Genomic DNA, 21,987 nt, shown 5'->3' with positions numbered 1-21,987 from the left:
GGATTTTCCTCAAAGAACATGACAAGGATACATCCTTGTTCTTCGGAAGTGATTAATAATACAGGAATAAAGCACCACCTTGAACAATCCTGTGTGCTCTCTACTATATAGGAATTGCTATCCAGAATAAAAGAGCTTGGGTGAGGGCACTCATGTAGTAAAAACACTTTTGTGGAACTGACATTTAAGCACACTTCAGTGAGTCAGGGAGCCTAACCACACTGTTTCTTTTCCTTTTCGCTCTCTTTCAGGCTCACAAGCAGCTGAGCGCAAATCCTTGATCTGCAGCTTCCACAAACACACCCACAGCTAAAATGGCGGAAGACGCCGATATGCGCAATGAGTTGGAAGAAATGCAGCGGCGTGCCGACCAACTTGCTGATGAAGTGAGACCAATAGCTAAACTGGAAACTTGGGGTTGGGGTTGGCATGAGAGACATGTCCAGAAATAGGAGCTGATCCGGCAAAGGATTTCTAGGGCTGATTCTCTTTTCTGTCAGCTTTACACTGAAAGCAGAATTGGAAAAGAAATGAGCCAGGGTAAAATTTAATGTCATGTTTAGTCTGGATTAAGGCATTTATTGATCGTGAATTTGGTTTAGGTATTAGAGTCTGCATCAATTTGACTGACCTCAGAGCAAAAAGCAGCAATTTAATATTTTCTGAGGATTCCTTCAATTTGCCAAACCTATTAAATGTTAAAAGTCACCAATTAGGTCTCTGAAAAGTCTTAGCTGAAAACCACAGACTTTATTTTTAAAGTGGAACACCAGCTGTTCCAAGCACTACTGCCATAACATGTGAGCAAGGGGAGCACAAGCCTTAGAGACTGCAGCTGCTTCGAGATGGGGTGGGAACTGCTGTATTAGCAAGTTGTAACAGAGAGCTGAAGATGAAGAGATCACCAGTACCCTGCTGATGGCCTGATTTTGAGGGAAGACAGAGTGCAGGAAAAACATAGTGTCAGCATGAGCCTGCACATTAGTGTTGGAAACTGTATCTTGCCAAATCTGTTTTTTCTTCCATTTTTTTCAGTCCCTTGAGAGCACCCGTCGAATGCTGCAGCTTGTTGAAGAGGTAAGGACTTGCATTTTATTTGCACTTCTGTTGTGAGCAAAAGTGATGGAGAGTCTTACACTGGAAGTTATTTTTTGCTAACTCACATTGCTAGGGCATGGCCATGGCTTTATGTGCCGTTCTGTCCCTCTTTATCCTTACCCCTTATGAGGATCATTCAAGACACTGTGCCCTAGTTGCCGAGTGTTACACTGCAGACCAGCTGCTGAGGCACTGTTTTGCCCATACCTGAGTATCCATTGAGACAGGCTACTCAAGACTAACCAAGGAAACAGCCTCTGAAGGTGACCTGGAGTCAGGGACAAGTGGCTGAGTTTGCTGCAGAGCTCCTGAAGCCTCGTGCCAGCACTGCTCTGATGTCCTTGCCGTAACACTGCAAGTGGGGAAGGTGAGAAAGGCCCTTAGTCTGTCCGCCCTGTCGTCTCTAAATACATCCCTCTCCATAAACACTTGCAGCTATTTATAGAGCATCGGTGACCACAGCATTTAAATGCCGCTTCTTTGTGTATCTCTGAAACATTTATTGGGATTTCAAGGCTCATGAGCTGTCCTAGATTGACAGCTTTGGAAAAGCAAGTTCTCTGATTTTCCCTGCTGCTAAGGAAGGGGACGCAGGCTCAGCTTTCACGGCTAATACAGCTCATACCCGCCTGGAGGGGTCACTCCCAGAAGGAAAAAAAAAATTCAGTCAGGCTTCATTTCACCCTCTTCATAACAAAGGGGTTTAAAAGTTGAAAATTCCCAAACTCAGTTTAGTTTAGAGTGTTCAGCCATCAGGTGGTGGAAAACTTCACTCCTGCCTGACAGGACGTATTATTTTCAGACACCATGGAAGCCTTGGCTCTAGAGCTGGTGACATTTTTAATCAGGGTGATCAGCACTGACAGTCCCAGTACTCCTGACAACCAGAGGAGTCTCCAGCAGAGACAAAGTGAAGAAAATTACATCAGGTCCCACGTTCAGGAACAAGCACAAGCCCAGCCATAGGCTTCATGGTGTTGAAATCAGTCATGACTGTGGAGATCAATGGAGTCCAGTGGAGACAAAATTAAATTTCCGTGTACAGGTAGACAGACAGATGGGTCATTGAACATAGTCATCACTGCTTCTTCTCCATAAACACTTCAGATCTGGGCACCTTGCAGCCGAAACATGCTCTTGTCTCATGAGCAATCTGTCCCTTTTTGCTGCTAATTCCCTGGACGTGCCATTTCTAACCATCACTTTATGTCAACTCTATGCTGGATGCAGCTCCTGCTGAAATCAATTCAATGGCATGGAAGAGAGTCTCACATGGGTACCTCCACAAATGCAAGGCAGGAGAGCCTGCTGTCCCAAAGTGCCTGTGATCTAAATAGACAAGGCAGATGATGAGTGGGAAGAAAGAGGAGCAGGAAAGGGAAGTGATTTGCTCAGGGCCAAGCCATCAGTAAATATCAGCCCTGTCTCTCCTGAGCCGTATTTGTGTGACCTATGCACTGCTTGAGTCTTCCTAACATATTGAACCAGCATATTGTGAATGCCACTGGAATTTCAGTATTAAATCACAGCAAATGGCAAAGTGGGAGGAGAACTGGGACTGCTGAATTTACCAATGAATTTATGTAGGACTGCAGTGCTTCTTGGAAGAGCTTGGCATCTCTCCGGACCTGGCTTTTATTCAGATGCTACAATATCTTCCTGTCCAAATAGAGAAGTTTCTAAAACTAGCACTGGTTAGTCAAGGGAATTCTTCTACAATGAGCTGAATATTATTTTCACTAATGTGACTACAAAAGACCTTTAAAATTCTTCGGTGGTCTAAACAGTTGGTTGATTACTCCAACCCCATTTCCTAGGTACTTTTAAAAGAATGCAGCATTTAGGGAGTGAGAGATTTTATACTGAAAAGACAAATGGCGAGTGTCTTTGAAATTGAACTTGCACTGCTCTGATTTAATAGACCCAAAAAATCCAGTTAGACTCCCTTACTTAGCAGAACCTGTCTAGTGGGTAGAGAAAAAAATATTCTTTCTCAGTGAAAGAATGTTTTTACTCTATTCTCTTGATACAGCAAATCTGTTATTCCTTACTCAGGAAAAGGATGCTTCCATGTTTAAGCATTATTACTATATACGTATGTACGGATTCCTGTCATGGTTGTCTCTGCTCTGTTAGATAGTAGGAAAATACAGAATAAACAGACTGACTTGGCTCCACTCTAGAGACAGAAAAGTGCTGTGCATCTAGGGAAGCCCTATAGCACTACAAGGCATCCTTAATGCTGAAATGTAGGTCATAGCCTGGGGGACAAAACTGATGTCCCCAAAGGACCGTGCCTTCCTTGCTCAAGAAGACTAGGCTGAGGTTGGAGACTAAGCCTTGGTGCTGTTCCCAAGGAACATCGGCAAGGAAAGCCAAATCTGTTACTGCTGCTTATTTTTATAACCCAGCTTTGCAAGAAGCTGATTGTTTCAATCCTAGCACAACAGGGGAAGCAAGAAGAAGTGGCGAGTGGCTGTTGTAAAGTTGCCACTGCTTTGCCCCAAGGCAGCTACATACTGGGATGGCAGATTACAAAAATCAGTTTGCTCTGTGGTGCCCAGCATACCCATGCAACACAGTTACATCTACATTGACGAATGCTCATTTGATCTACTCAGCTACTTAGTGCTATAAATACCTGTATTTTATGATGATGCTGTGCAAGGTTTGGGTCAAAGCTTAAAATAAAAATTAACTGAGGCAGAAGAAGTGAGACCAAATACACAGTTTGTAGCTGACCTTCTTATTTTCTTGTTCAAGCTTTTTACCTCTGAGACAACTTTATGAAATGCAGAATAACACATTCAAGGGGAAAAGCCACGAGTCTACTACCATCTTGCAGTGGAACTACCTGGGCCTTTAAAGAAAATCAATGGCTGTAGGGTGGTTTCTAGCTATGATGCAGGGAAAAAATATCAACAAGATCAGCACTGCAGAAAGCCCAGCAAGAAAGCACATAGCATCATGTACAGACAAAAGGGCTGGTTTGTACATTTAAATCCAGACAGGACTATCTCTCTGATTTGCTGGGGGGTTAGAGTCAAGTTTACTAACATATCAAGGCTGAAATGTAAGCTATAAATGTTTGATAACCTCATGATGCTGCTCTACACAGGACACTGAACATACAGTATGGGATTTTACTAACTTAATTTGTGATTGGGAAGTGAGTTTCCCCTGGCATTATTATCATAGTCAAATGTTCCTTAGTCTGAAGAATAAAAGAAAAAATGTTCTATTAATTCAGAGTTTGGTCCAAAGCTTGCCAAGCTAATTTGAAAAATCCCTTTGACATCATTAGCTATTGGAACAGTTCTACTCAGAAAAGTGTTTTAATCTGTGTAATTCCACAGAAATACATACCTGGCACAGGGGAATGTGATTCATAGTTCTGGTCTCAGTTTTTCCTACGCAGGATCAGACCCCTTTGTCTATGTAAACCAGCGGGGGAGCACTGGAGTCAGGGTCATCGCACTGGATGAAAACCAGGCACATGAGGGGGGGTTCACAGATTTGTATTGGCTGGGGATCTGAAGCACAGGCTGAATTAACAGGCTCTGAGAAGTGACATGGCTCTTTACTCCGACACGGAGAGACATTACAGCGTTAACAGGGTGACAGTGAACTTGGAGCAGGAGCTGAGGAAATACATTACTACGGATGACTAAAGAATGTTTCCTTGACCACATTTTTGTCTTTAGGGTGTTGACACTTCTCTTTAGTGTCTCTGGGAACTGCTAGCAATGTCAGCCCCTCCTGATACATAATTGTCTGTATTAATTTATTCAAAACAAACTCCATAATCCATATCAATTAAAGAAAAATTCTTCATCGAAGTGGAAGTTTATGTGTTCTTCACATAACTGACAGTGTATATCTGTTTTTCAGGGTATATCCTGAGATGCAGAGAAAGTGGTTTCTAGAATTTGGATTCTCTATCTGATACATCATTCCCCTATACTGTTACGAAAATCACCTCTCAGGCTAAACAAAAGTTGGAGTAGCTGCCTTTTGTAGCAGGCATGGGTAGGAAGCAGCACACTGTGTTCCTGAAGGGACTGACAGGCCCTTTGAGAAGTCATCCGAATTCTCTTCCTGGTTTTATTTCCACCTTGGGAAATTAAGTGACATAACAGTAATAATAAGAAATGATGCAGCAATGCATTTCCCCTCCAAAGTGCTGGGCAAATTTCAGTGAACGTTTTGTTGCTGACTTGCTCTGAGTGAGACCCTCATAAAAAAGAGTTTTAAAAGGCTGTTACAGAAGATTGAGGATAATGTATATTAAAGCCTCTGACAGGGTTCCCAGTTATGCTGTTAAACTGGCTTCACTGAAGCATTGACAGACTATCTAAGAGCTGAATTAAGCTCAGAGTATTAAAACCATATTTCTGGCTTTCTGATCAGTAGCTTAGCCTGTGGTCCAGTGGAGAACCTGGGCACATGCTTCACAGAAAACATGTTGAACCCGAACCGGTACTCCTTGTTGGTTTGTTTTTATCAAAACACTAGAGCTTAGTGCTACTGAAAGGTTGAAGGACATCAACTTTCATAAACTTTATGGGGTCTATATTCATAGTGCTCTTTCACCTAATGTGATTAATTTTTAAGTCAAAAGTGATGGCCTCCTGCTCTGAGGAGTCACCTTGTGTGCAACATTGGGCAGATCTTTGCAGAGAAGCAGTTGGCAACCCACAGCAGTCTCCATGGAAATCAGAGTCTGGGAGGACACTCTGCTCAACCTGCTCATTCCTAGCATCAGGGCTGAGTATGTTCAAGGGCTCCATGGGAAAGATTATATATTTTACCGTCTGCAGTACACCTGCTTTATGGATAAACAGAAGAACTCCAGAGCTGTCAGTATAATGCCTCAACAAAAGCAATTCATACTGTGTCATTTTTTCTAAAGGACAAGAGTGTGAGATATTTGCTGTGCCATGGCAAAATCCAGCAGTCCAAATTCTCCTCTCAAGTGCAACAAGACAAGAAGAGTCAGAAGTAACTCTGGAGAGAGAAGGCTGATACAGATTTAAGAGCTGAATTAAAATGGCATGTGCTCCATGAACTCTGTAGGGTCCTACAAAAGATGCATTTTTCTTCTCTCTGGCCTGAACTACCCTAAGCATCCCATTTTTTGAGAATCCTTTTTTTGCCACAAACTAAACAGAGGATTGCCTGTGCAAGGACTGGAGGGTCTTAAGAAATTCCTCCATTGCACAGGAAGAAAAAAAGGCTCTAATCTTGGGAAAGGTGTACCATTAGCACACATTTTCATAAGAAGATGGATGTCACTAGTTCTACCCATTCATGGCTTCCCACGTAGGATCTCATTGATGTTAGCGAGCACTGGATGTGCATGGGAACCCTTCCTGAGCCCTCAGGACCAGACAAACCAAAGCATGGTCACCGGGCCCCTGCCATGACCAGGGTTCTTCTGGGAGCTTGTTATCAAGGTTTTATGATCAGTTGTTGTAAAACATATTCTTCTGGGCTGGCACTTCGCGAACACGGCTTTCATCACCTCCTATTACGCACTCTCTAAGCAACCAGTTCAAGTGTGTCTGCTGACACCTGCTCCCGCTGAGACCAAGGGGAGTTTCTGTGATAGTTTTCGTGTAGAAAACACCAACATTGTTCGTGTTTGGGCCCCAAACACACGCTTGTGTGGCACATTTCTTCTTTTAAATGAAGAGGCTGTGTAGTTTCCAGAGATGCTTCAGTCTGTTGTCACAGAAGATCAGTTACTGAGTGTTTCTCGCCTGCTCAGATATCTGGGTGATGAGAATAGTTCTGTCTTACAGACATGTTTGATTTTGAGCTATCTAAAAGATCAGTATTTCCATTGTGACTGATCTTTTAGGAAAGTCTGGGTCTGTTTTAAATGCACAAATATGATTTTTTTTTAATTGGCTTTACACAGTTAATTTTTTGTGAAAAGGCTGAAAATTAATGCTTAATAGAAACTTGGAACAGGAGGAGATTGTCACTTGATGTCTGAATCACCTCTCATCTTTGTCAGTGAGCATCTTTTTATTAGCTTCCATATGCTTTGGATTAGACCTCAGATGCAGACAAGTGTATTCAATGCACACCCTTTATATTTTCACATTAGTATTAATGCTGTGCCAGGTTGCTCTTAAGAGATACAGTATTGCCTGATAAAATTAAATGGCACTGACGGTCAGGTAAGTAAAAGAAAATTGCACCTCTTTCGCTCTGTGCAAAGATTTAATATGAAATACAAACTATAAGGTCTAATTGCTGAGTTCCTCTCTCAGCATAGGTCTTATTCAGGTCACTGGACATCTTAGCTGCATAAAGGCAATTTGCTCAGATGTTAAAAACTGCAGGAAAGTGAGGTTAGAGGGTAAGGAGCAGCAAACATTTCTCAGCTTGACCATGTTTGACTCGCTGAAAGCCAACAACTATCACACCACCAATTGTGGGTTTTCTGAGTCCAATATTTAGAAGGGCTCCATGTCAGACTGCACCATATTTACTCAAACACAAGATGACTCAGGACCCAAGCAGCCTCCTTGTTTTTGCATGAGGTATGTTTTTTAAAATACCTGTAAATGTTTCTGGGTAAGACATCCCTGGGTACCAAAAGCACAGAAAAAGCACAATAAAAACTAGTGCACATCCAGTGCTTAGCAGATCTGACACCTGCCCCACAGAAAACATAAGATAATTAAAGGCGGTTTCCTTACTCTAAATAGGCAAATCTAAGATGACCCTCAGACCCTAAGTTTCTAAAGGCTGCAAAAATAAAAGTTGGCTAGGATTCAAGTAAATGCAGTATGAGCTAGAAGGGAGAGAGATCAGCAGTGGGTACCTGGTAGATAGCTGACCCAAGGGCAGTAGGGTGCAGCAGGCCATGGGAAGAGGCAGAAGTCTTCCCCACCCAGCAACTCATGCAGTGATTAAAAAAAAAACAACAAAACCCAAAATGGAGTGAGCCAGACTGCACACATCTGATGTTTTTCCAGTTTCTACAGTGAAATAGACATTAAAGACAAGAATGGGAGTGCAGAGAGAGGCAGATGAGAGCACAATAAGAGGCATCTTGCATCCCTCTTGAACCAAGTGGGATCCTCTTGAAACAAAGCAGAGAAGCACCAGCCAGACAGCCCTTGAGTGTGGCAGAGAGTCAGGCTTGTAGCTGAGCAGATGTGGGCAGTGTGCTGTCAGCCTGCCTGGGAGCACCCTGCAAGCACGGATGGGGCAGCTGACAGCCAGAGAGACTTCACTGCTCCCAGGCAAAGAGATGAGCCATTGCAGTGAGTGGGGTAGTTGGGAGGAAAGGTGATATCAAGTCCTTAATTTGCCTCAAGGAAGGGCAGCATGGCCTGAAAAGCAAGAGGGATGGTCAGGACTCCAGGTTTCTGTTCCTCACATTCCTGTGCAACTGTGGGCATCTCCCCTGTCCTCTGTAAAATCAACACCACAAACTTTATCTGCTTCACAGGGGTATGGATGCCTTTATGTTCACGGAAGCAGCTATATTACTGCTGCACGTGTCCAGCTAACTCCCCCGTCAAGCTGTCAGGCCGCAGAGGACTTTACTTCATCTGTTATTGAAATGCAACAGTCAGGAGATGGGTCAGGCCATTAATTATTCACAGATGTTATCACTGCTCCAAGCAGAATGGAGCTAGTTTCCCCTTCGTAATTAAAAAAGGGCTAATCTGATCCATGATATAGCTTAGTATCACAGCACCCAGAAACCTGAGACACCTGATCCCATCCCAGAGTGACGATAATGTGTGCAGAAGCTGTATTTGTGAAAGGTGTCCTGCTGCTGATTTAGGCAGGTGGGAGCTCTGAATTGCTTGGCTTTTTGCTCAAGCCCGGTGTCCAGCAAAGGCGATGATAAGACTCCCATTAACCTCTGTGGAAGCAGATGTAGGATCAGCATGTAAGTGTTTTAAAAATCCTACCTACAAGCTCAATCCAAAGTCCATTGATGTTAAAGGTGTCTCTTTGCTGAACTAAAACTTGGCTCAAACCCATATCTATTAGATCTCCAAGCCAAATAATATGGCTTAATCCTATTAAATATTAGCCTGCTTCGAAATGGATTTACTAAGTAGGTAAGCTTTCCGACTTCTGTGTTACAAGGGCTATGTACAAACCACTATGCGTCCTTACCTAACATGTTTTTGCCATATCTATTTTCCTTGGGAATTTCCCCTGTGGGATGAACATACATCTGCAATGTCAACACCCCCTTATTCCCTTCTCCTGCTTCAGAGAACTTGGAGAGGAACCCTCTCTTTTTAGAAATTACTCTTGTGTATAGTGATTATTTTAATCTCAAAGTTCAGGACTCAGTGTTTTCTGCAGTAGTTCAGTATCCCAGTGAATCCTGAAGGATTGATGGTACAATTGAGAGTACCCACTTCCTTGTACAGTGTCCAGGCATGTAAGGTCTTTGGACTGTGCCACCAGCCCCTTATGACCTTGTCATTCCTTTCACTGTTTTTCTTTTGTCTTCCTGTGTCCCGTATCTAGGGCTAGAGTGTTCCCTCACTGATCTCTCTTTCTCTCTCTCTTCTCGCCCTCTCTCTCCTTACCTTGCTACCACTATTGGGATGTAGAGTAAAGATGCTGGTATCAGGACTTTGGTTATGTTGGATGAGCAAGGAGGTAAGTTCAGATTGCTTCAGTAAGGAAGTATAACCATTCTCAAAGTACTGTACTAACTGTGTGCAATCCTGAAAATGAGGGCCATAAAACACATGTGTGGTTGTGCATGAGAACCCAAGTATCTCTTTGCTTTAGCTTTGTTGTCTGACAGAGGAATGTACTGTGTAACAGTCTGTACTTCTTTTGATCCGTTTTCCATTAATGTCAGAGAAAGCTGCAGGCTGACCTCATCCAAATCATTGTTTTTCTGGCAAGCTTTGGGTCAAGATCCAGCTACACAATGGGAAGGTTTGCCTCCGTTAAGTGTAAATGAAACATCATTTATGCAGGTGCTATGTAATTTTCTCACTTGTTTTAGCTACAAGCGAAAAGCATGCATTAAATGCAACCCAAGAGAAGGTAAACCAGGTTTAGCTTGTGTAAAATTCAGTTGCTTTTTGTATAGAAATGTCAGTGAGGGTAACAGGAATTTAACATTAAAAGTTATGACATGATCAGCTCATTACAATTGACCATATAGGAGCTTTCAAGCTTAGAAGAGTCCCTGTCTGTGGATGACAGTGACAAAGACAGAGCTAGATATGTTCAATGCATTCCAGGAAATTACATTTTTTGCCCTTCATAATATTATAAAGAAGCAGGTAGCTTCCCTCCCGCCGCCAACAAAACTGATCAGTCTTCATTTGCTGCAGCCCCACAGCACCAGCAAAATGGTGTCTCCAAAAGAGAAGTTAAATCAACAGAGTATAAATTTCTGCTACTCTATGTCAAACCAACCCCCAAAGAGCCCTTGTTATTATTTACTATGTGGCATGATACAAAACTGTTTTAGGAAATGTTTTCTACAGAGGTAATGCTATATTACTCATCAAGCCCAGACAACGATTACAGGCAGCGGTACAGCATTGTTGGGAAATGGACTGCAGAACCTGACAGACCCTTTTCATCTGTAATGTCCCTGCCTCTAAAATGAATGAAAAGTAATAACAGGACCCAAACAGAAAGTATTTTCTTCTATTTGCTTTTATATGTATGTCTCATTGCTCTTCCCCCCTCCCCCTTTAGGGAAAAGAATTTAACCTAACGAAATTTTGTTGCATTGATTTGTCTTGTCAAGAAAAATATTACAGAGAATACTTTGTTGTCTTCAAAATTTTTTTCTGAGTAACAGCAGTAAAAAAACCCCTATCACTGAATACAGAAACCCAGAAATTACTTATGTTGAAACAGATATGTCACCTGTCTAAATAATGTGCTTTGTTTCAGAAGTGAATTATACATTTAAAATAAATCACAAATATTGTCAGAGGAAGTCTGTAAATACCTAGGTGTGTCTTGCAATGTAATTCACAGGCAGATCAGCAGAAATTTCAGTGGTTCCTATAACTTCCCTTGTGTTTAGTCTTGGGAAAGTACGCTTCTGTTCTTTAACTGTTATTTTTCCACAGATTGCTAGGGCGTTTTATCCTGGTTTTAACCCTGAATTTTGTTTTTTACTTTGGAGTTCTACTATTGCTAAACCCCTGTACACACAAGTTGTCCCACCGACTCTCTAGTCATACTAGGAAGGATGGTCCATGTGAGCCAAGGACCTGAGAATCAACACACTGACCTCTTTCGAGTGCAGGGAGCTCAGTATTAAACTCTCATTGACAATAAAACTTGAAATGTATATTGTATGGCCAGAGATGCAGTTAATTGGTACTTACAGGAGAGAATCAGACAATTTAAAAGCCTCTTTAAATTGGTTATGGTCATGCCTTAAGCGGTTCAGTAAATTAAGCTTGTGACTCTACAGTATGGGTTTCTCAAGGAAAACAACCTAACAATGGTACAAACTCTGGCAATATTGTAACCGCTGTACTATGTTAAATGTTTAATTAAGTTTTGTCCATTTTAGCCATATGCAGCTGTAATAATTTCTGATTCTTTTTTATTCTAGTGATAAAGGACTTATTATATTATTGGGCAAAATATGCTAATGATGACTTTGAACCCCCTGTAATTAGTGCAATGTGTGCAACTCGCTGATGTCTCTGCAGATTATCAAATTAAGGAAATAATTTGCTAACACTGCCACGTGATCTCTTTTCAGCTGACTGCACAAGTCACTTAAGATTATTAGGTGTTAAATAGACAAAAAACATGACATTGATCTTTCCAGTGGGCGGCAAGCAGAATATCTAATCTCTGCAGTTGCTCGAAGCTCTAAGTTTCCTTACAAAATGGCTTGCTTTGAAGTTAAACAGACCTCACATGGAAAACTTCTTTGAGCTGATCTCAATCTACATAACGCAAAGCAGAACTCATTTTCTGATATCAATAAGCAGAAGTGTTTGGGATCATAAAAGGAAAGAAGTCAACATAACTTTACAACACTAGGTACTCATCCAGCAAAGCCAGTCTGGCTAGCTCCTGTTGCCTAAATATTTAGCACAGCTGGCTGCGCAGCAGACCGTAGAATCCGTTATGAACCTACAGAGATGTGGAGCTTCACAGGAGCTTTCATTACTCCTGTTTCACAGACAATGGGACTGCTATAAAAGCTAGAGACCTCCAGTGCCCTTTGAAGTCACTGGGAATCTGAGCACGCTTTTGGAGTAGTCCCTCTGCAATACCAAGAGGTATCGTTTTTTGAGCCAGGTATTGTCACCCAAACCAGTTCAACACAGTTCTTCCCCTGGGGAGCTCACAGGAAGCAGCTAAGAGATTAGATTCTCCTTGTTGAGATTTTTTCCACCAGTGAGAATGCCTTTCCCAGACCCTATGTGCATCCATAATGCTTAGTTTTTTTTTTAAACCTGGTCTCGAGTCAAGCTCCCTTAATTACTTAAATATAGATATGTACATAACACTTTAAAATATTTACATTTTACACTAAAAATGTCATGCTGCAAAGGATTATTGAGCTGTGGCCATTGCTCTGCTTCATTAAATAGGTCTTTGAAACATGCTAGCTTAGAAAAATGTTAACATTTAGATGCACGCTGGTTAAAAGCAGACCGTAGAAATTAAACTGATAGTACAAAGTGGGGATATGAAGATAAACTTGAATTGCAGACATAGCAGGGGTGGTAGCTCTCTTCCTCCAAAGGAAACTCCCATCACCTGGGAGTATCAGCAGGCAGAGAGATTTGGACCTTCAAGGACCCTTTTTTATATGATGATGTCCTCATGCAGTTTATTACAAAAGAATTTTGTTCTTGTATTCAAAATGGGGAAGAGAGGAGAAACCTCTTCCAATAACAACAGTAGCAGTGCAGCTGTTTTTCATCCAAGGCAAGACAGAGGAATATCCACAACTTTGATAAGCCACAAAGGAAATGTCAATGCAATTGACATTTTCTCCCTGCACCACACCAACAAATGCACAACCAGCAATTCCAGAGAATACTGAGAGTAGCTTGATCTACCCAGCAGATCTGTACTCCAGATCAAGTTGAAGCATGGAGCTAAAACTTTGGAATAACTGGGCAACCCCACAAGCAAAAGTGTTGGCACCATGCGATGGTGCCCATGCTAGCCGACCTCTACTGTTTTTTCAGGAGTTGCGAGTTTTACAGTTTTGTATGAGTTATGGCTGACCTGTTTCTACAGCACTGGAGAAACGACTGCAGTAAATAGAAAGATAATTACCATTCCTTTCGATCAGAAAGCAAAATTATGGCCCCTTGTGCAGGCCCCTTCCCCAGCTTATCTCCTATTCAACAGCTACCACAAAAATTAATAGGCAGTGAGATGTCAAAAGCAGAGTTGCTAGAGGTGCTCCAACAACACCTATGAGCTGAGCTGAACACAGTCAGAAATGGTTTGATAATTAGTGAAAAAAAAATGGTAACTATCAACTACTCCAGATTTTACAGGGAAAATGGTATTAATTATGTTGAAAGCATAGTGCAGAACAAAAGACAAACGAACCTCCCACAAAAGTAGGTTGTGCCTTGTCTGCTGTTATTTTTAGCACAGCTACATGTGGGCTCACAAACACTCCCTGCCAGCTTTCTTCCCTTTGTACCTGTGCTCAGCCATGCCTTTCAGAGCAGAGCTAAGTCAAGACTCAGGATTTTTTGAAAAGGCTGGCCTAGAAACGTACTGCGAAATGGAAAATGGGATCACCAAGTATCATTGGAAATATTTCATCTGCTAACTCTCTTTCAAATTCAGCCCTCTTGCATGCAATTATGATTACAATGTGTTCTTAGAGGTACTGGTTTTTTTCTTCTCTAATTAAAATTGTACTTGGTGGAACTTGCTTCATTGCACAATACTCCGGGCAAAGGAGCAAGTTCCCTTCTCCACAGGCATTTAACTGACATTCAAGCCCAGGCCCCAGATCCTGGACATTAGTCAAGGAACATTTGTTATAAATTGCAGATGGGGATGCAAAGGTGAAGGAACACCACACTTGCCCTGTCCTGGTCCTGCATCCAACACTGTGCTAAGATGCTTTTGCAGATGTGTTTGCTCAAGACACCACAGGAGCAGCTGAGGGATGCCCTTGCTACAGCTTCCCTCTCCCAGCCACTTCCCCAGATCAGTCACAGAGTGGGGATTTGCCAAGCTGTTATGGAAGATCCTGGCAAAGGGCCACAATGCTACAGTAAAACTAACAGGACTAGCTTAGGGTCCCAAATTTGCCGATGGTTTTAATACAGAAGTAATTCATAAGTATAACGATACAGGTGAAAAAATATTCTTGTTTGTATCGTAAGATATGCCATTAGTTTGCTATAAGATTTGGAAGAAGATATATGGCTACTAGTTTCAATCAAAGTGACATTCTCAGACATGAAAGGGTATCAATATGCAAAAAGGGCTTATAATTAGCAGAGCTTCCCAGAAAAAAAGTGAAGGAAATCTCAATGAAACATACCTCTGATGTGTATTCTGCTTCCAGACAATGCCAGTTCTCTTATATATCATATATAAATACATATATAGATGCAGTCTATTAAAAGAACACTGCGACAAAGTATTAAGATGTTTAAACTCTGACCTTGAAGTGCTTCTCTAAATAGGAGATAAAGGACATGACCTTTTGTAGGTGTGAATTTGCGTAGGTTCATGGCAGTATATGCCAGCAGACAGACTTCCCTAAAACCTTTAATACAATACGCAAAGTCAGAATAGGGAAGATTAGGAAAACAGTCATTAAATTAACCTTCTGATAGCCATCTGATTTCTTACCAGCAGTGATTCATTCTGGACCAGATTTTAATATTAGTTATACCAAAACAAATCCAGAGTGACCCCATTAAGTTAATGCCTCTGTAGTATTTATGCCTCAATAATTGTGGTTAGACTCACAAATCTATTTCCTTGCCTGTGGGACCAGACGTTTGACAAGTATAAATTGGTGTTGCTCCATGAAGCCAGCATAACTACACTGATTTAAACCAGTTAACAATCCAGCCCACGATATTAACAACTAGCAAATGGTTTTAGGACCAGCAGCCAGCTGTCTAGACTTCTGGGCTACAAATACGACATGGGCTTTTTACACTGAAGAGGTTTCCTTCAATGGGAGATAAATTAATTGTGGGTCCCTTTTCTATTCAGAAGTAGCGCAGGCAACACACACAAATCCTGAAGCAGGATAAATTAAGTCAAGTTCCTGGAGAGAGCTATAATCTAAATGAAAGTCTTTGAGTCATGTCAAATATACTCTTCAATTAGCACTTATCTATTCAGGCAGAATAGGAATCAGGGAAAGAAAGTTCAAAAGGCTCTGCTATGTACCTGGCTTCAGAGAACGTGCATCTGAGCAAGGAAACATGCTTAGACTGAAAGCCACCAGTGGTACCAGATCTAGGACTCATTCTTGCAGTCTTACCTGGCATCTTCTACCAGCCAGCCAAGGTTAGACAAATACAGGCAGCAAAATCAGTGGAAGAAAGGTCAGTACCTCTTGTCCCTCCCAGTGTCAAAATATACATGTGGAAATAGCCTTCGTTTAACTGAGAGCCCTGAAAACCAGCCAGGCTCTGCAAACACAGCTCTCACAAGCAGGAGGTAGGAAGCTGAGACAGAAATTTAGCAATTCCCATCACGCTGCATGAACCAGCATAAAAGCCAGCTCACAGTCCCACAGCTGCTTCCCAGAACAAAGGCCAGTGTTGTCCAACTGTGCAGGAGCAGGCAGGACTCTCTGAGTTAGTGAGGAGCAGGAGCACTTTGAGGAGTATCACCTTCTACCACATGCTTATATTTCTGATGAGATTGACAATCTGTGGCTACAAACATGAATGAAAGCTTCTGCTAAAGCCTCCCAACCAAAATGTAAAAATGCAATGTGCATTAAAACAGTCCAACCTTGTATTTCTGGTTCTTGGCTCAGCAGTTTATCTGGCAGAACTTGTGCAGCATATCTCTCAAGTTTCCTTACTAGCTTCCCAATCCTTTGCTCACATTGTATGTGCCCCTTTTAGAAGACACTGCCAGGTAACTCTGATCCTCTAAACGTATCCTTGGATTCGGGATCAATAATGCCTGTGGTATCAGGAGACAGGCACATCCAGCTGAGGAGAATGAGAGCTGACAGCTGACAAGCAGATGCAGCTGGTAATACTGACGTGGCACCTCTCCTCCTCAGAGCCCAGCCTCATGCAAGAATTAAACAAGGAGCAGAAGTTCAATATTTGAATTATTTCAGCTTGAATAATTTAGGCCAGGATTTTCAAGGCCCTCTAGGGGTGAGATGCCCATTTGCCATTAAAATTAATTAAATGAAATTAATTTTAATGGGAATTGGGTATCCAAATCCCCCAGAAAGCTTTGAAAATTTAAACCTCAATTGTTATTAGAAACCCAAGTAAGAAATTAAGCCTATTCATGTTCCTAAAAAAGTCAAGAGGAGTTTTGTACTGACGTCAATATGCACATGATTTTTTTTTTTGTAAAATACCTTTTTTTTTTTTCTTCTTCTTTCTAGGGCTCAGTTAACATCAGGGATGACATTAAATGTCTCCTATAACCAGTGCTCTCAGTTCCTTTCCTCTCAGGTTTAATTTTGTGTTTATACTCAATACGGGGAATAGGAATGTGTGTTTTACTGGGATTGCTTTACTTTGCCTCTTTAGGTATAGTTATAATTCTTACCGGATTGAAATGCCATTCCAAGTAACTTTCCCATCCCATGCAATACTTATTTGGGTTTATCCTTCATGAAACAAATGGTGAGGCTTTCCACACATGTAAAATGCTGTTGCTACCACAAACTCCACATAAGACCCCTGATCCCACTGGATCCATATCTGTTTACATCAGTGGAGGATCCATTCCTACAATTTTACATTGTGGCATTCTGTTCCTCTAGACCATTTTTCCCAGCTTTAATAGTGAAGAAATTAACACATTAAATTATGAGCTACCAAGTCACTAAGAAAACCCTAAATCATTGTCAGCCTTAGGTGGAAATAAGCTAAATTCTGTTTGACGCCAGTGGAGAGACAGTGTCTATATATGGCTGGTTACTGGGCTTGGTGCTTTGTAACTTGCCCTGGAGCAAAGCAGAAGTGACCCCACTGAAAACATGAGTCTTCACCCAATGCTTGTTTTCATAAGATCCCTTGGGGACAGAGACAACGAACACCATAGCCAATGGTCCTATTTCAGTGAACATCAGGCTCCTGTGCTGGTTGTAATTCCTCTGTGTCCACTGGGGTTATGCCTGATTTGCAGCATCCACACCAGAAAGAAAACCAGCCCTGAGGCCATACTCAAATTAGAAATTAATATCCAATGTCAGTCAAAGTGGCAGGTCTCAGTTATCTCAGTTTCTGGAAAAAGGAGTACTTGGACACAGCTCCTAACAGCTTGCTCCATCTCTAGTGCCGTTACTACCAGCCCTCCCACTCAGCTACCCACTAATCAAAGCAATTACACTGCCCAGAATCACCTAAATCCAAGGGATTTGTAAGCGTAAGTAACCGAAGTATTTTCTACGAAGGACACCTTTTCTCTTGTATTAACATACATAAATGCAAAATAATAACGATCTATCTTTCTTTCTCTTGGATGTCATTGGTGTCTTAGTAAGTGAATGTATTGTATTATGTTTCTGGACCTTAAACTTTATAACCCTTCCTTTCTACATCCTTGCATCTTGTTTAAATTGATATATTTCAAACATCTTCCTCCTTTGTTTTACTCTTCCCATATTAGTAAAAAACATCTTCAGCATCCAGTGCGGCATACAACCTTTCAACAATGCATCAGTTCAGATTAATGCATTGTAATGTCATTATTAATTCAGTTCTACATGGTCATTTTTCATGTTCTGTTGAAGACAAAAGCAAACAAACAAAAATACAATTCATTCCACACTGTCATCCCTTTGTCCTGACCAGAACAACTCGATCGTGTTGAAGAAGGCATGAACCATATCAACCAAGACATGAAGGAGGCTGAGAAAAATTTAAAAGATTTAGGGAAATGCTGTGGCCTTTTCATATGTCCTTGTAACAAGTAGGTACTGGGTACCGGCTCTGCTATGTGGTGTCCAGTTTTTTGTCGCAGTGAATGTCTGAAGTTTTTGTCTTTTTTTTCTTTGTCCTTTTCCATCTGCTTCATTCTGTGGGGATAAAATACTTGTGTTTAATCAGAACAACTGGAACGCATCGAAGAGGGAATGGACCAAATCAATAAGGACATGAAAGAAGCAGAAAAGAATTTGACGGACCTAGGAAAATTCTGTGGTCTTTGTGTCTGTCCATGTAACAAGTAGGTGCTGCCTGCCTCATCTCTTTGAGCACTTAAGGCTGATCCCAAAGGCCTTGTGAAGCTCATCCTTGCTAGGCAAATGGACAGGATGAGCATGTGGCATGCAGAAAGAACGATTCTGGTTCAAATGCATTCATCTCATAGCATAGACAACTGACTGGGAATTACTGTAGATGCATTAAAATCAGGCATACTGCAGTGAAAGCTTCACTGTCGACACCTTTTAATGGTAAAAGTTTCAACATTTTACACAAAGTGTACTGAGTGGTTCCATTTTCCAGCAAACAAAAACACTGGGGCTACCTTATTCCTGGAGACCCTAAATTTTGAAACATATTTTCACAATCAAGTTTAATAAACAAAACAAAAAACCTGAAAAAATGCAAAAGAGGTCATCATAAAAATTACTCAAAATTATGGATGAGAATCACACTTCTTCTCATTGTTCAACAGAAATTGTCCTTGACGAGATCTTGAAAGAGACACGATGTTTCACAATTGGAACTCAACTTGCAATGGTTTTCATCCTGCCAAATCTGAGAAAACCTGAACATGCCAAATTTCTCTCGTTTGGGTAGCACGTACACTAAGCAGAAATGTTGAAATGCATCGAATTTGCTTGCATGTCATCACACTTGAATGAAACCGTCCTCCAAGTAATGCAAAGCTTGTTTTAAATGCCAAATGAAAATGTGATGTGCAGTTATGCGGGTGTAGGAAATCGGGGACAAAGTGGACCGACCAGAAGTCCTTGAGGAATGGCAAATCCAGCATGCAGTGAGTAGGCATGCAACCAGGTTACGGTGAAAACATTCATAAATGGTTGGCCAGGGATTGTGCAGGAAACAAAGCAGAGTGCAGTGGTTCTGTAGTATTATACTCCCTTTCTGCGTGGCACAGGTACTTTGTTCACAGCCAGGGCCTGATCCTACCATGATTATCAAGACCAAAGGAAAGAGAGCTGTCACGGAGTTCAGGGGGTATTTTGCCAGAAATCAGAACGGTAGGACTGGGTTTCTGCCTTATCAGTCACCATTTATTTTGAAGTTAATTCCCTTGGGACACAATGCAGATACTGCCTCAGCTTTAAAAAAATCAATTTTGCTCCTGTGTACCAAGCCACAAATACTTTGCTGGGGTAAACATTTTGCCTAGAATTTGTGTACTATTGTCTTGGTGTGCACAATGGGAGAGAGGCAAGGAAAAATGGAAAGAGCTACACACACACACACACACACACTTTGCCTGCAATTGGTGTCAGCTCTGATACAGGCTTTAGCCCTGCTGTCCTGCACCAGAGGACCCAGTGCAGAAGAGCTGCAAGTACAAGAGTATGCAGCAGAAATTTTACATCTCCCAGACTCTAAAAGCTGTTGTAACTTAAAGAGGAACACTGTCTTGGCTTGCTCCTCCTGGAGAAACCTGGCATAATGCCTACATCAAAAGTTCACCCTTGAAGTACAAAAAATTCCAATGTACTTTGCAGGAATTGTCATTTTTTTAGAGCAGCTTTAATATTTTATTCTGCAGGAAAGGCTGCTCAGAACTGACAGTCAGACCTGTGGCATGGATGGGATTAGCACCTGACACGTGGCCTTAAAACATTTACCACTTCACTATGATTGCAGTATCATGAAATCAATAGATGCAAGAACAGAAAGATACTGCATGCGTTCAATGCGGGGGACGTTCATTTTTAAAGGTGTCTTTTCCCTCCTTTAAGGCAGTATTCTGACCTTTGCAGTCTGCAGCCAGATTTCATAAACTAGCATTGCTAATCAGTCAATGTGTTCAGAAACAGAGTATGGATGAACAATGCTTTTAGAGACTGTTCCTTGAATCACTATGCCAGGATTCAACTGGTACAAATAAGATGATATTCTGAGAATTGGAATGTAGGAGGGAGAGAAATCCATACAGTTTGGGCATCAGTATCACCATGATCCCCTAATGCTCTTCTGGCTGGTGGTAGATTAATGGCACGCATTTAAAAAAGATCAACCTTTCCACACCCAACTATATTCTGATATACAGAGTAAATACAACTCTCTGAGCCTCACCAAAATGTAGGGCTTGATCCTACATTCTTAGGAGACCCAAAATGCCCATGGCATGAAACCTTGACCAGACTGTATTCAAAAGGACAACTGCTATTGACTGGGAGAAGACCCAGACTCCCCCTGTTGACTTTAATGGGAAGCCCACAAGAAAATAGGGATCAAGTTCTGGGTGTATAAAATCATTCAACTCAAAGACAAGAGACTGTCTCACTCTCAAAGTTGCACAGGTCTAAAGAACAGGCTAAAACCTGTAAATGTATGTGCAGCAAGAGAACTACTTTCACTCATTTCTAGAAATGCCAAAGCTGAAGTATACTTTCAGAGAACTAAGAACAAACAAGCCAACCATCATCTTTTTGAGTCTTCACAAAATTTAATAGGAAATAAGCAACAAAACAGATAAGTAGGAAAGATCCTCTTATCTACATTTTAATTCTACATTGGAGCATGCAACACATCTTCAGGCTCAATAGAAGCTGAGCTGCTTCAGGGGGCATGGAGAGAACATAACACCAGAGATGGGTTTGTTGTGTCCTTTCTCAAATCCCCCAGAAGCATGTTCATTTTCTCCCCCAAAATCCAAGCCACAGGGCTGATTGGAGCTGACTGAAGAACAGGGAAACCACAGAGATTTGCAGTTCCCAACAGCTTTGTTGGAAACTGCTCTATTTCCAGAATCAAGAACTTACACCTACAGACCCCAAACACTCTCACTCTCCTGTTAAAGTCTTCAATCTCATCTACCCCAATGACAGCAACCTTAAATATGCTGCACATGCACATACCACTGAAGGTATGCCTGGATTTTAATTTTCTATCCATGGCAGCTCAGTCAAAAATGGCTCTCTGAAAGCTAATGTAACTGTCATAAACAACAAATATAAGAAGTTGCTAGGCTAATTTAAAGTCCTGTGGTTTAAAGCTCCTGAAGGAAGTGATGATCCATTTTTGCCTGTGTCTTGCTTATTGTGAAGGCTGTTACTGCTGGTGCATTAAGAGTATGATGAACTATTGGGGCAACTGTGCTTAGTGAGAATGCTTCACTTATTCATGCCTGTAGCTGGTGCATGAAGAAAAATGTAGAAAAATTTCCCTTTCTGATGCTAGATTGCTCATATCTTTTCTTTTCTCCTGCACTCATTTCACACTTCTGCCTATTTTACTTTTTGTCTCTGTGGACAAAGGTTTGTACATCAACTGTCGATGTATGATTACTATTTTCAAGTACCGATATATTATTTGAAAAATCTAACAAACCCTATGAATTTTATGACAAAATAATCCCCAAATCACCTTGGGAAAAGTTAGTGGATTTAAATGCCTATTATGCCACATACATGTTAAAAAATATCAGTGGAAGCCCAATCTTCTGCGTGGTAAAATGTTAAAATCTAGCCAAATCCATTTTTCTCTAAGAGGGTGTTTTGCTGTGATGTGATGTACACACTATACTTGG

General features: G+C 41.4%; 1 protein-coding gene across 2 annotated transcripts in view; it reads left to right on the top strand.

Moving 5' to 3' along the window:
• Positions 1 to 314: 314 nt before the first annotated feature.
• The window catches only part of SNAP25 (synaptosome associated protein 25), a 28,835-nt gene continuing 7,162 nt past the window's right edge, over positions 315 to 21,987 (top strand). Inside the window, exons 1-4 of one of the 2 annotated variants that reach the window (XM_009811825.2) lie at positions 315 to 386; positions 1,036 to 1,077; positions 9,702 to 9,750; positions 18,354 to 18,471. In XM_009811825.2, the coding sequence (XP_009810127.1) occupies positions 315 to 386; positions 1,036 to 1,077; positions 9,702 to 9,750; positions 18,354 to 18,471 (281 nt within the window). Of the gene's footprint in view, positions 387 to 1,035; positions 1,078 to 9,701; positions 9,751 to 18,098; positions 18,217 to 18,353; positions 18,472 to 21,987 lie in introns of both variants that reach the window. The other variant, XM_009811826.2, reaches the window with a different exon arrangement.

Source organism: Gavia stellata, chromosome 23, assembly GCF_030936135.1.
Source record: "Gavia stellata isolate bGavSte3 chromosome 23, bGavSte3.hap2, whole genome shotgun sequence".
NCBI classification, from domain to species: Eukaryota; Metazoa; Chordata; class Aves; order Gaviiformes; family Gaviidae; genus Gavia; species Gavia stellata.
Note: the sequence above shows the minus strand (reverse complement) of the source record. Positions and strands in the feature narration are given on the sequence as shown.